Here is a 15,211-nt window from a genome sequence, read left to right on the forward strand (position 1 = left end):
ATATTCTGCCTTCACTAGTCTAAAGCATATGGATGTATATGTTTTCAGTGTTTTTATTCTTTTGTTCAAAATGAATGGAAATATTAAAATCTTGCTTTTCTATTTTAAAAGGCAGCTTATACATATTAACAAATTCAAAAACACAATCAACAAAAAAGATTCTCTCACCTAAGACAAGTGACTTTTTAAAAAGTTTTGTGCCTGGATCCTAATAACCAACATGATTTCCACATAAGTCTTTCCAAGGACAGTTTTCCGTAAATGGGAGGGGGGGAGGGTGAAAAGGCCTCTGCCTGATTCACCAACCGCTTAAGTTTTATGTGAGAGGGCACACTTACCAGCACCTCAGACACCAAGACAAGCTGGTTTAAATAGGAGGTGTTCTTCAGATATCCCATCTCAACTGTTGATAATTTGACAACATGAAATCTCCTAGCAATCTAAATGGCATGTTCTGCACCAAGTTCTGAAAACTGTCATTTTCAGAAGCAGTCCTATGCAAAGAGTACTGTAGCCATCCAATCTGGTTTTAAGGAAATCACTACCTGTCCAGCATAATTGTGTTGTGTATTATTTCTAAACATTTTCATTCGTCGAGTTTGCAGACAAAATTTAACTTTCCACTACTACAAGAACCCATATTGTACACTAAGGAATGTTTTTAGTGTTCATTCCATATACTCCATTTAGCAACTTGCAAAACCAAAAGTCTATAAAGACCCTCTGTAAATGCTTGGAAACCTGCCACAGCTCCATTTTAAGTTTCTTTTTCTGTGGCTCCCATTGGACAGTCTAAAGATTCTATATAACCACTTCTTTTTATCCATGCTACATTTACAGTTAGGAGAAACTGGATGATATGCCCTCATAATCACAGGGAAACATAACTTTATAATATGATTTTTGGTGTGCTTTTGTAACTTCAGCCATTGAATAATATCAGTTACCTTTAGTAATTTGCTGCCCTCTGCTGTTGCTTTTGGATTCTCTGGAAAATAATCCATCTCAAAGATATTTATGGTATCAACAGAGGGTTGCAATCCCAGTTTTGGATTAAGAAGATAAGGGCTTGTCCTTGGTCTTAAATCTGTTCTATGAGAACTGTGAGGGCTGCTGTTTCTTGGAGTAATATCAACAAATCCTAAGGAAGAAAGTTTTTGGTTATCATTTAGCTACATTACTTTCAGAACACTGAAAACAATCCAGTTTAATCATGCTGAGGTGGACATAGCAACATCTGCAGGTATGAGAAAAAAATCTGCTTAACAAATTACATTTTCAAGTCTGTTTGGATTTGGATCAATTTTCAGTAATACAGGTGAAAGTGTACAATGCACCAATTCTTCTAGTTTAGAGAGACTTCCTCAAAGAATCATTTCCTTGATTTCCCAGATGAGTACTACTGACTTGAAAAATTACGTCCTTCTGCTGGTTTGTCCATACTGCTGCTCTGCATAACTTAAAACCTCTCTAGACCATTACAAGAACAGAAGGTGTTCTGCAGCTCTAGAAAATAGAGCTGCATTTACCGTAACTGTTGTTCATTCAAATTCTATGCCTGCTAACAGGTGATCATCCTTGCTCCACCATTCCAAAGATCTAATCACCGCTCTGGGGATGATATATTTCTTATCCTGACATTAGGACTCAAAGTCATGAATGGGTAAGAACCATTATTGCAGTTTCCTCATGTAAAGTCTCACCAGGGATGTAACTGCAGTAGTTGCAGCCATTAAGCCTAGTAAGGTCTGTAAGGTTATGCCGATTGGAAATGGCAGCAGGTAACCTGTCTTACTAGATTCTTAATCTTGTTCATTCGCTCTAGAGGTAGAAAGCCTCTGTTAACATTGCTGTCCAAAACAGCTCCTATGAACTGTGCCCTTTGAGAAGGTATAAGCACAGACTGAATAAGATGACTGAATAAGATAGTTGGGTGCTGGTTGAATCTGAGTGTCTTTTCTTTGGCTTCACTATTGGCACTGCTGTTGGATCCAATTGTGACAGTGAAATGGAATGTTGGTGTCAAGTCCGACAAGTGCCTCTGACAGGCTTTGCGTTTCGAAAGTGCTATGTCGGCTCCGAGACGGATCCAAAGTTGTCGGAGCTGATTTAGCTGATTGAGATGATGGGCTTTGGATCCGAACGGGGGAGCCAACGTTTAGAATCAAAGGTTGAGAAACAACAACCATATGGGTTTCCCTGCCCATCGGTGATACAATTTTAGGCACATCCAAGGTTTCCATGGCCCTCTCCCAGAGGAACGCTTTCAGCCTTGTGGTTCTTTCAGCTCAAGCATTTGGGGTAAATTTGAGGCAACGCTTGCAGAACTGAACCTTGTGTCCTTCCCCCAAACATTCCAGACAAACTGAGTGTCCATTGGTTCTTGTCATTTTCATTGCACAGGTTGTATAATGTTTAAAAAGTGCCTTCTCAGCCATTTTAACCTAACTTTCTCTTTCTCTTCTCTCTTATAGATTGGAGCGGAACAGAAAAATCTTCCTGGCTGGTGGCAAAGAAGGGGCTAAGAATATCGGGGCGCTGTCTCTAGGTGGCATGCGCAGCAGGAGACGCCACACATGCGCACTGGGGAGATGTGCTCCACCTAGTGGATTTTACCTTTAAAACCTCGCACATATGCAGTCCCATGTGTGCCTGCACAAGAAGACATATAATGAACTAAGTACCTACAATTTAATCTGGAAAAGATCCCAGTGTATTCTGTGAAACATTGTCAGAGTAAGTGGTTTGTGAATTTCAGCCATAATAACTAAAGTCTCCTTTTTGCCTTCTGTGGATTGTACCCACTATCTCCACTCCAAGCTGCCAATCCAGTTTTCATACAGAACATGGATTGGAGGGCAGGGCACCATTCAAGAGAATTTTTTTATGAGACAGATTTACAAACATTTTAATTAAATAAAACTTTAATTTACATTGCAGAACACAAAGCCAAGGGAACATTGTTGTTTACAGTTATAGTTTCCCTTAGGGCAAATCATTTGGGACAATAATATACTAATTCTAGCAGATTTTTCTTGTTCATTCTGAACGAGGAAGTCTACATTAGGAATGTGCAATCTGGTATTCATATACTAGATATACAGCCAGATATATGCCAAATCAGCATAATCTGGCTATTCCAATTAAAAATCAAGAATCCCAAATTAGGGAGGCTGGATACTATTTGGTGAGATAAAACTAAGTTTATTTGATTTTATCTGGCAAAAGCAGCTGCAGCCATTGGCTGGCTGCTTCTTCAAGCTTCCCCCCTTTCTTTCTCAGGCTTTTTTCTAAGAGAGGAGGGGAAGTGACTTAGTGGCCAATTGGTGCAGGGGCTCTGCTTTTCTGGCCAATCAGGATTCTCTGATGGGACAGCCTTTTTCAAAATCTTTAAAGAGTTAAAAAGCAGGCTGGACTGAGAGCATTTTTTTTTTTAGGATTTCTGGAGACTGGAGAGACTGCTGTGCTGTGGGAGTGCTGCTTTTGCTTGTTCTCCCTGCTGTCTTGCCTTTAGGATACCACCACCACCACCACCACGATTCACCTGCTTGCTGCCTGGATCTTACTGCTGCTGCCTGACTGAAGGAAGACCTGAGAGCTGCATGCCCGCCTGAGGGCTACCTGATCTGACTTCAACTGGATTCAGAGTCCTAAGACTAATTTTGGGGGGCGGAAGGTGGTTGGCCTTGGGTGGGGAGGTGGTAGGGTAAGAGGGAGGGGCAAGGATTTTCATAGGTAAAGTTTAATCATTGCTTTGGCTGTTTGGGATACAACATCAACAACATAACATTCGATTTCTATACCACCCTTCAGGACAACTTAATGCCCACTCAGAGCGGTTTACAATGTATGTTATTATTATCCCCACAACAAAACTCTGTGAGGTGGGTGGGGCTGAGAGAGCACCAGAGAACCATGACTAGCCCAAGGTCACCCAGCTGGCTTCAAGTGGAGGATTGGGGAATCAAACCCGGCTCTCTAGATTAGAGTCCAGCACTCTTAACCACTACACCAAACTGGCTCTCAGATGTGTGTTCATTTGGTTGCTTCCTGTTCTGGTACGGGGCTAGCTTTTCCTGGTTGTTAGTTTGCAAACAAGAGTTGCTTGCTTTCCTACTTGCTAGTGTTTTGAAGAATTGTACTTTGGAGGAAGGGTGTTGCTTAAGCAATTACTTGCTTTAATATACTGCTTGCTTCTCGCGGTGGGAGAGGGAGAGATGACTTAAGCAGTTGTTTGCTAATTTGCTTGTTGCTTCTTGTGGGGTAAGGGATTGCTTTTTACCTGTAAGAGGTATGTTGTTCTCCACTGCAATTGTTGCCACTAGTGGACTTTCCTGTTAGGTTAGTTCTTCTGAGTACTTGCAAATAAACTTTTCATACAGTGTTTAACATAGGTTAAGTGATGAAGGCCTTCCTAATTTTTTTAAAATTTTCAGCTTAGGAACCAACAGAGTTTTCCCTTAAGAGGCTTGTGTAGGCATAAGAACAGTTCCAGTGTGTTCTTTTCAAGTAGAAAAATAGCTCCCCCCGGTAAAAAAATCAACAAGGCTGCTGTTCAGTCACCTTGCTCTTGGTCTTTTGGCTTCAGTGAAGTCAGGCCTGGTATTTTAGAGAAGAAATGTTTGCTTTCCCACAGGCTGACCTGTAGTCTGGGTTTTCAGGAGTTGCTTGATTCCTGAAGAGGAACTAAGCGTCTTGCTACAGTGTAGTTAGTTAACAACACCTAGTGCTATCTTTCCCACTTTAATCCAAAGACTACAAGTGCTTCATGAACGTAATGATTTTTCCTTAAAGGGCACACCTTCCCCTTCCTTCCTCACACAGAGGACTCTCTGGCTGACCCTCTGTCAGAAGCCAGACTCCAACTCTCTTCACTTGTCAGTTTACTCCAACTGTCCACACCTCCCTCTGGAAGCACCAACTGTCATCTCAACATTCTGACACCAACTGCCATTTCAGGCTAGCCACACAAAAAAAAGGGGGGGATGTCAATCATCCTCCCCTCTTTACTGCCCGGTAATCCCAGCATTTCAAGATGAGTCCGTCTCATGGGGTAACCTGCCACAAAGGGATGGACTTTTAAACATAGGATAGAGTCTGACTGGAGTGTCTCTTCCCAGATTTTCACAGGATGACTTCCTGTCAAAGATTATAAATAGTTGTTTTTGTGGGTTTTTTAAAGCTGAATCAGAAGGCCAATAATATATTTAATTCTCAACAGGGGATACTTAAATCCAGAGATTAGAGATGTAAACACACAGGACAGGTCTTCTTATAAACCTGAGAAAACCCCTAGGATTTCAGGAAAATCTGAAATCATAAATACATATATGTATGTGTGTATATAAATATATATATGCGTCTCTATACACAAGATGCAGTACACGAGGACATTCAAGTGAAGAGAGGCGCAATGTTACCCAGGAAGCCGAGTTCTTAAAAGGACCGATCTACAGAGCATGTAAATATCACTGCTCAGAGGGTTTGTTTATTTCCTCTCCGCCTTCCAAAGGGGAGGTGAAACTGACAGAGCTGATGCTGGGCATGAATCTTTTAAAAAGATCTGTGTCTACCTAACTGAAACACCTCTGGCTTCAGGGAGAGGAGGACTGTTCTGTGGAACAACGGGGAGGGATGCCTCTCTCGGCGCAAGATGCCTCTCCTCTGGCCTTCTACATTAATTAATCCACTGCAGGCTTCCTCCTTTTGCTTTCCAATGGCCTTGGTAAACCCTTTCAGAAAGGCTGGAAGAAAAGTGCTGTTCCCTTTCTGCTTATGAGCCAGGGCGGGAGATTAAGGAGCGCTCGGGGGTAATGAATTCACCTCCAGGGATTTGGAGCAGGTCCCACTTCCCCATTTTTCAGAGCTAGCCCACAGGCAGCTGTGGCCCAAAGGGAAGGGGAAATTGACAGAGCCTTCAGGGAGGTGAAGAGGAAATAAACCCTCCGAGGAGTGATTTTGCCTGGCTGGCTCTAAAGAGGTGAAAATGACAGAGCCTTTCGATCTGTCTTTTTACTCTACAATTCCCAGCTAACATTGCATCTCCCTTTACTTGAGTATCCTCATGTACTGTGTCTCATATATAGAGACTATGTCTATGGTTTAAACCCACACGAAGTAACAGAAGCAGCGCCTGCACGTTTAAGAAAGTTGTCAGTTGCCATTGTGAGGGTTGCTAAACAACCACAAAACTATCACCAGCATCCAAACCTTTGTTTCCGTCAGTAGAAGTGAGGCCGAGGGCCCTTTCCAGAGTTAGTTTGGCCAGGCAGTCCACCCATTTCCTTCCCTCCTGCCCTGAAGGAAGTATTTATTAGGGCCAGACCCAGCAGCAACTATGGGGCAACTTCTACCATGCAATTTATGTGACTCTCCAGCACCTTATAACTTGATGCCACATAACTTGCCTGGTCCAGTGGCAGCCTCTATACAACTTGCACAACTTGGTCAAGCTTGGCAGTAGCTACCTGAATGTCTTACTGTGCATTATGTGCTGTCAAGTTGCCTCTGACCTATGGCAACCTTATGAAGGAAAGACCTCTAAAAAGTCCTATCATTAACAGACTTGCTCAGATCCTGTAAACTGAACGACGTGGCTTCCTTTATTGAAGAGTGACTTACTACCACTTACTACTGAGACTTACTACCACATGACTTTTGCAACTTGAACAGACTCTTCGTAGGCAGAGAATTTCAGTATGAAGGAAGGAGGAAAAGCTGAGAGCCAGTTTGATGTCCTGATCAGACTAGGATCTGAGAGACCCAAGTTTGAATCCTCACTCTGCCATGAAAGGTCACTGGGTGTGACCTTAGGCCAGTAACTCTTTCAACCTAACCTCCCTAAAGAGTTTTTGTAAGGATAAAATAGAGGCGAGAGAATGATGCAGACTTTGGGTGCCCATTAGGAAAAATGGTGAAGTAAAAATGATATAAATAAATAAGGAAGCTGAAAACTGGTGAGAGTCAGATAAGAGTTTTGTTGGTGAACGAGAAAGCGGCAGGGAAAGGCAAAGATATGGGGGTTGCCAGGAGGAAAGAGGAAACAGTGTGAGGAAGGTGGCGTAGGGGAAAATGAAGTGATCCCCTGCAAGTTCTTGTGGATTCCCTACTTGCAAAACTTTAATTCTCATCAGTCTTGGCAGGAAGTCATACTGGAGATGCTTGGAAGAAGTAAATTGCACTTAAGAATGCCCTATTTGGGACCTATCCTCTGTTTAACGAGCTCTCTCTGGCAGCTGGTTATCCCTTCCCCTCCTGAAAGAGAGAACCTTTGTCGACTGGAGAACAGCCCGGTAGCATTTTGTCCTCGTTCAAATTCCATCAGCATTGCAATCAACTTCCATCGTTTTGTTACCCAGTACTTGATTATACAGAACATTGTATATCCTTGGGTCTTTCGGAGCACATGTGCGCCCCACTCCCACATCTCCAGCCAGCCAGTTCAATGCCTAGGGCCATTGCTGGACTTTGATGGAGGAAACTGCCAGCTGATGACATTGTTGGTTGCCTCCTTCCCTGGTAGCCTGTCAGGAGGCAGCTCTGCTGGAGTACACCTGGTCAGCTGGCCCACTTGTCTGCCTGCGATGTAGAATGGGTCTCTGGCTTGGGGGATGGGGGTGTCACCATGGGGAGGTATTTGCTTGCAGTGGATTCCTCTAGGTAGGAAGCAGTGCTAAAAAATAAACTTCAGTATCCAGCACATTTGACTAACTAGCAATCCCTATTTGTGCCACATAATAAAGCTTTGACTGTACTTATTTGAATTAATTCATAATCTTTTTCAAAATTTACTTGGAACTAAGTGCTATCGAATTTCATGGGACTTAGTTCAAATTAAACATGCATAGGATTTCCCAGTAAACTAGAAAGCAGTCTCTTCCTCCAATTTGAAGTCTTGTTTTTAAAATTTTATACTAATCCATTTTACTTACAAAGGCTGAAAATACTAAATATTCAGCCTTGAAGGCTGCTAGGTCTTCCATGGTTCAAACAATTATCCTCAAGTTAAGGTTTTCATATTGTGAGCCCTGCAATCTTTTATGCCACTAGTACCTCAAGCCACAATGATGTTTATTTTTAAAAATATGTATACCTGGCTCAAACCAGAACCACAAAAATGCCATTTTTTAAAAAGTGACTGCCTACCTTCATTTATTTCTGGGAAGCCATCTGACTCACACTCAGAAGTGTCTTGGGCCCATGTTGTACTGTGCTGTAGAAATGAAGCTCTCTTTTTAATGTTTCTCAAAAGAGTCTCTTGAAAAGGTGACCTGGTTTCATTGCCTCCTCCTCTATTTTCTAGATGCCTTTGTACCTTAGCAACATTTTTGGATATTGTCTTTTCCATAAGCAGCCTACCACCAGTTTTTGGTGGGCTTCCTGGACTTTGCCAAAGACAACTGACAGCAGTACTGGATGATGACTGCATGAGCTGAATGTTCAGAAAAGAGATCTGTGTCTTTAGCATCTCGTTTTCTTCTTCTAGTTTATGGTGATCAATGATCAGGGTACAATACTTCTCCAGGTTCTGGTCTGCCTCTCTGGTTTTCTCTTCAATGGATTCCCTCAGTCCTTCCAGCTCAAGCATTACTTCTTTTGAAGCAGCATCTGTTTGAGAATCTACTCAAAACAAGAAGAGTTGTGTGGTTAATAATTATGCAATGAATAATAATCTATAATAATTTGTGATTTCTTCATGAAGTATATTGGGGCTAAGATCTGGTACAATACCCAAACAAAATATTAACTCAACTTCAAAGGCTGTTTTTGAACAGCAAGCATAATGCCTTTTCTCATAATTTTATGGTTCTTAAAAAAAGGGGGGGGACTTAGCATACAATTAACAGAAAAAGTATGGTCTAACATTTGTACATTAGAGTTTGTGTCTTTGCTGTAACTCAGTAATTATCATAAGGCAACTGGGTGCTTCTACAATTAGGAACTAGAAAGTACTTCATTGTCTAATCCACACCAAATTATGTATGTTCACTACTCAGATTTAAGATCAACACTGTATGACTACAGTCTTAATCTATGTGATGATAATAATAACAACCACAACTTTCAATGTATATCTCGCCCTTGAGGACAACTTAACACCCACTCAGAGCGGTTTACAAAGTATGTTGTTATTATCCCCACAACTGTGGGGTGGGTGGGGCTGAGAGCTCTGAGAAGCTGTGACTGACGCAAGGTCTCCCAGTTGGCTTCAAGTGGAGGAGTGGGAAATCAAACCTGGTTTTCCAGATTAGAGCCCCAGCACACTTAACTACTACACCAAACTGATAAACAATCAGTTTGTTTCTTTACGTGAATTTTTGCTTGTCATCTGTTGTAATAAAATAAAAAAATTATATATATATATATAAAAAAACAAACAAACTGATAAACAATGCACAGGTCTGGAATTTTTCTAGTTCTATAGAACTAAAGGCCACACAGTCTTGCAGGGGAGACAACCCGCCATTCCACAGTATCATTGTTTTTATATGCTACTGCGCAAAAGACTGTACTGCATCTAGAAAAGAATATGGGATTTGGAGAACTGGTCCTCATGGGAAACCTTAGTACAGCCTTCATGTGTTCAGAAACCTCCAGGTGTTTGTAGTTGTATTTGGTTCTGGTAAAACCATCTACAAAGAGTCCCTTCACCTTCTCAGTTGTGCTGCTTTGGTCAACCACTCTTTGGCACCACACAGCTTTTTCTTACAATACCAGTGAGTAAGCTGGCAAGCAAAAAAGATGGCTGATACCATTGACTAAACTGAAAGAGCGTTCTCCAAGATCAAATAACACTCAATGTGGAGACTTTGGCTTGAATCCCATTTAGAATTTATGCAGGCATGCGGGGTGGGGAATGGGTAATAATTCCTCCCCCACTCCCAAGCTGTGGATCTCCCATTAAAACAGGATAGCAAAGTAAAAAGTAAATTTACACTAATATTTTCATGACTAACAGCAATAAAAATGGCCAGAAATTAAGTTTTCCAATATAAGAAGAAACTGTAAGTATTAAAAATGTAAAATTTTAACAGTGATATACAACATCATCTTCTATATGTTAAGGAAAGAGAACACCTTAAAGAAGCAAATACTTAGGGACAAAACAATGAATACTGCAATAATCACAACAATACATTTAAGCAGTGGGAGAGGACCCTGCTTTTTGTATATATGGGACAAAACGGAAGCCTTAACGTATTACAATCAGAGAAGAGCTAGCATTTACTAATGGCAAGTTGCAGGTAGGAGCCACTTACAGATGTTCTATTGGGATGAGATGTATGCATGAGGTGGTGGTGAAGAGACAGATTGCACAGAAATTAATAAATACAGGCTCTACCCTCACACTATTCCAGACTTCTATATGTTCAAGCTGACATCCGACATCTGCCTATGTGCACTGGCTCAGGTTGTGCATTCTCAGCCTCTATGCCTATGTGGATTGAAGAAATGGAAGCTCCGCCTCCGTATGAAGATCTCAGCCCGACTGAACATTTGCATGGGGTAGCTGTTGCCCTTAAAAAGAAAACAAAAAGGTACATACTTGGATCTGCTCTCTTCAGCTGAATTGCAAGTTCATGAATTTGCTTCACCATTTGTTCTCTTTCCTGCTTTAACACCCTAAAGGATCTCATCCAATGCTGAAATTGAGGATGGAAAGCATTTTCTCCATTTTTGAGCTGCTCTAATAGCCTATGATAGCCTTCCTGCAAAATAAGAAGCACTTATGTTATTACTGCAGCAAAATCTTCTTGTACTATCACACACAAAACAAGACAGCTTAATTAAAACATAGTTTCGCTTACCGTAACTGCTGTTCATTGATGTCATCTGTGCAGGCACACATGGGACTGCGCGTGCGCAGGCCTGCCGACCGGATATTTTTTCTTAGCAAAACGACCGCTAGGGGGCGCCCGTCTACCGGGTGCGCATGCGCGGGCTTTCCCGCCCAGACGGCATCCGGCGACAGCGTCCCCACACCCTCAGTTTCTCCAGAGCCGCCGCAACTCCAAATTCTGGAAGACACAGCGGGGCAGGAGGGAGGGTTTGTGTGCCTGCACAGAAGACGCCAATGAACAGCAGTTATGGTAAGCGAAACTCTGTTTTCATTGTCCGTCCTTCTGTGCAGTCCCACATGGGAGACTAACAAGCCGCTTACCTTAGGTGGTGGGTGTGTCTCTTACAGGAAAAGAGACTGAAGAACAGCTTGCCCAACCGAAGCATCCTTCCTTTCCATGACATCCATCGTGTAATGCTTTGCAAAAGTCTCTGAGGAAGACCACGTAGCAGCTCTGCAGATGTCACGCAACGGGACCCCTTTCAGGAAGGCAGCCGAAGTAGCTTGAGCCCTGGTAGAATGAGCCTTGATCTCAAGGGGGCAAGGTAAGTTAGCATTTAAATAACAAGTCTTAATAGTTAACGTAATCCATTTAGAGAGGGACTGAGACGAAGCAGCTTTTCCCTTTCTAGGACCAAAATAACAAACAAATAACTGCTTATCCTTCCGAAAAACTGATGTACAGTGACGATAGAACAATATCGCTCTCCTAACATCGAGCGAATGCAAAGCCCTTTCTGAAGAGCTCGAAGGAGATGGGAAGAAAACTGGGAGAACAATGTCCTGAGACATATGAAAATGAGTAGAGACCTTAGGTCTAAATCGGATATCTAGTCTCAATACGACTTTATTTTGATGAACCTTAAGGAACGGAGGGTCAAATCTCAAAGCCGCTAACTCACTAACCCTTTGGGTGGAAGTGATAGCTACAAGAAAAGCTACTTTTATAGACAACCATTTTAGATCACAGGTAGCTAGAGGCTCAAAAGGAGCCCTCATAAGTTCAGCTAAAACCAAAGTAAGGGACCACTGAGGCACGACCTCTCTGACCTGAGGAAAAACATTATGCAGACCTTTCAAAAAAGATTTAGACAGACTATGAGAAAAAACTGTCTTCCCATCTATCTCGGGATGAAAAGCTGAAACAGCAGCCAAATAAACTTTAATGGATGAATTAGAGAGACCCTCATCCTTCAAAAACAACAGAAATTCAAAAATATCTGCCAATTGGCAGTTCCAAATATCCAAACCCTTAGGGACTGCCCAGGCTTCAAAACGCCTCCACTTGGAGGAACAGGATCTTCTAGTAGTATCCCTCCTAGAATTAAGTAGGATCTCAGCTACTCTGGCTGACATCCCCCTTTGCCCAGGATCCTCCACGCTATGAGACTCAGTCTGGGTAAGTCGTGATACAAGGTTCCCCTGTCTGAAAGAAGATCGGGTCGTAGAGCAAAGCGATAAAACAGCCCCTGAGACAGGAACATCACATGGTGAAACCAAGGCTGGCGAGGCCAAAACGGGGTTATTAGTATCACATTGGACCCGTCTCATTGAATTTTGCTGACAGTCCTGGATACTAGGGGAAAGGGAGGGAAAGCGTAAAATAGATGTCCCGTCCAAATCAGCTGGAAAGCATCGCCGAGGGAGTGGAGATCCAAACCTCCCCTGGAACAAAATTGTGGAGCCTTCTTGTTGCGTCTGGTCGCGAACAAATCTACGTCTGGAAAACCCCACATTGCAAAAACGCTGTTGAGATAAACATCTGCCAAGGTCCACTTGTAATTGTCGGATACCATGCGACTTAACTTGTCTGCGACTACATTTGTCGTCCCAGGAATATGAACCGCATGGAATAAAATCCCAAGGGAGATTCTTGCTGGGGAAGTGGTTGGATAGCCCCTTTATGTAGTAAGGCCAAAACCTCAGCCTGTAGATCATCAGAAGAAGTCTGAAGCGACAAATCAGACAAAGACAGGTCAGGGTAAGAATTAAACTGAACTTTATAACCCGTTGAAACCACATTCAGAACCCAACTATCACACGTAATCTTGGACCACTCAGTAGTGAAACTAGCTAGCCTATTCCCAAATACAACAGGCTTTTCCTCATGTAGTCAGAACTGTTTGGCTTGACTTGAGGATTCCTTAGCAGCAGGACTTTGCAGGTTACGACGTGGTCGATTCTGGGACCTCCTGCGGTGATAAGGGCCCTGAGTAGACTGGTAAGGCCTGTAAGACCCATAAGGAGGATACGGGTGGAATCTTTGGGATCTGTTACGGAATCCCTGAGAACTACGATATTGAAAACGTTGATCAGGAGGGTGTCTGGACGGCAGAACCCTATACGATTTCGCAGTAAGACGATCCTTACGCTTTTGAGACAGATAGTCATCTGTCTTATAAGAAAACAAAGTCTGTCCCTCAAACGGGAGATTTTCGACCTTATTGCGGGTCTCAAATGGCAGGGCCGTAGTACGAAGCCAGGAGTGTCTACGCAAAACGATCGCCGAAGCCAAAGATCGGGCGGCTGTATCCACAGTCACATCCAGTATCAATTTGCTGTCTGGATAAACGTAACGCTTCATCCATGATAACCTTGGCAAGAGGTCTTTGGTCCTCAGGTAATTTCTCCATGAACACTGCCATGCGGTTCCATAAAAATATTTGGTAAGCACCCATAATAGCTGAGTAATTTGCTATCTTGAGATTTAAAGCTGCTGAGGAATAAATCTTCTTCCCCAAGGAATCCAATTTTCTGCTCTCCTTATCTGCAGGCACTGCATGAGAACCCTGACGTTGGCGGGCCTGCATCTCTTCAGTGACCAAAGAAGATGGTGGTGGGTGCGAAAAGAGGTAGGAGCAGTCATTATCACGTGTCTTATAAAGAGCCTCCACCTTGCGAGAGGTCGGATATATTGAGGCAGGTTTCTCACAGGTAGTAGTAATGATGTCCACCAAACCTTCAGTCATAGGGAAGGCAATAGTAGAGGGAGTCCCTGAACGAACATACTGGAGAATCTTATCCTTAGGCTTTGGCTTAGCCGTAGACACTTCTATCTCCAGGCAGTGGGCCATGCGGAGCATCTGCTCTGTGTACAGTCTGTAATCCTCGGTAGGTGATACACGTCCTGTCCCAATAATAATCTCCTCTGGAGACGGATCTGATGGTGGACTCGGGCTCGGATCCCGATGTTCATGCTGGTGATGAGCAAAAGCCTGTTCAGGGGAGCCATAACGCGAATAGTCACTCCGAGCTCTACCCCAATCCTCCCTGCCAGAAAATGGGGAGTAAGAGCGGTGCGATCTAGAGTAGTCCGAACCTAAGCCACCATAGTCTCGACCAGTAATGAGGTGAGACAGGTCTCCACGGAAAGAATAGCCTCTACTAGGCTCAAATAACTCTCCTTCTTCTCCAGACGAGTGACAGGAAGGCGATCTAGCACGAGGTGAGGGAGTCTTGGGTCGATCCCAGAAGACCTCCTCAGTCTGGACAGAAGTTGAACTTCTGTGTTTAGATTTTTTCTTGGCCTTCTTTACCGGGGGAGCGGCCTCGGTTGGACTGGACTCTCGTTTTCGAGCCATACGATCCTGATTCCTGCGGGACACGTTCGGATCCGACTCCTTTGGATCCGTACCCAAGGTGACGACAGGCCGTTCAGAAGCAGAGTTCTTAAGAGTCGGATCCGACAGCTTTGGATCCGGTGTCTTTGGTTCCATAACTGGTCTCGGATCGGTGGTTCTCGCTTCCGATCGAGGTGGAAGGATCGGATCCGAGGCTGCCTTCTTAGCTTTCGTAACCGGTGTGCTCGTCGGTTCCGAACGGGTGGGGGATCTGCTCCGATGTTTATGGATCCGCGCCAGATCCCGTTCCTTATGGACCAGTTCAGAAGGGTTTTTCAGGTCCTGAACGACCGCTCGGATCCGATCTGGGGACCGAGACTTATGAGTTGAAGTAGAACTGCGGACAGAACCCTCGCAGGTAGATGGAGGTCTGGGAGATGTAGCAGGAACACCCGAAGCTCTCATGGCCCGTTTCCATAACAAAGCCTGGAGTCTGTTGGCCCTCTCAGCTCTAGCTTTCGGGGTAAAGCGCTGGCAATGCTCATAGTTCGGTACATCATGGGCCTCCCCCAAACACTCCAAACAAACAGAATGACCATCGGTTTTGGTCATCTTGGTCAAGCATGTTGAACACAGTTTAAATAAAGCTTTATCAGCCATGCTCGATGGATCGCTCACCAATGACGCGCTTCTTTTTCCGCAGCGGTACGAGAAAGCTCCTAACCGGTCGGTGGCGAAAAAGAAACTGAGGGTGTGGGGGCGCCGTCGCCGGATGCCGTCTGGGCGGGAAAGCCCGCGCATACACACCAGG

At 43.7% G+C, this 15,211-nt stretch overlaps 1 protein-coding gene across 1 annotated transcript in view; it reads right to left on the reverse strand.

Annotated features, from left to right (window-relative positions):
• The window catches only part of CENPF (centromere protein F), a 48,208-nt gene that overhangs the window by 4,356 nt on the left and 28,641 nt on the right, over nt 1–15,211 (reverse strand). The window contains exons 14-16 of the mRNA XM_054996757.1: nt 10,547–10,709; nt 8,146–8,619; nt 948–1,141 (exon numbers count right to left, since the gene is read on the reverse strand). Of these exons, the coding sequence (XP_054852732.1) occupies nt 948–1,141; nt 8,146–8,619; nt 10,547–10,709 (831 nt within the window). The remainder of the gene's footprint in view (nt 1–947; nt 1,142–8,145; nt 8,620–10,546; nt 10,710–15,211) is intronic.

The sequence above is a fragment of the Eublepharis macularius genome, chromosome 1 (assembly GCF_028583425.1).
Source record: "Eublepharis macularius isolate TG4126 chromosome 1, MPM_Emac_v1.0, whole genome shotgun sequence".
Taxonomy (NCBI): Eukaryota; Metazoa; Chordata; class Lepidosauria; order Squamata; family Eublepharidae; genus Eublepharis; species Eublepharis macularius.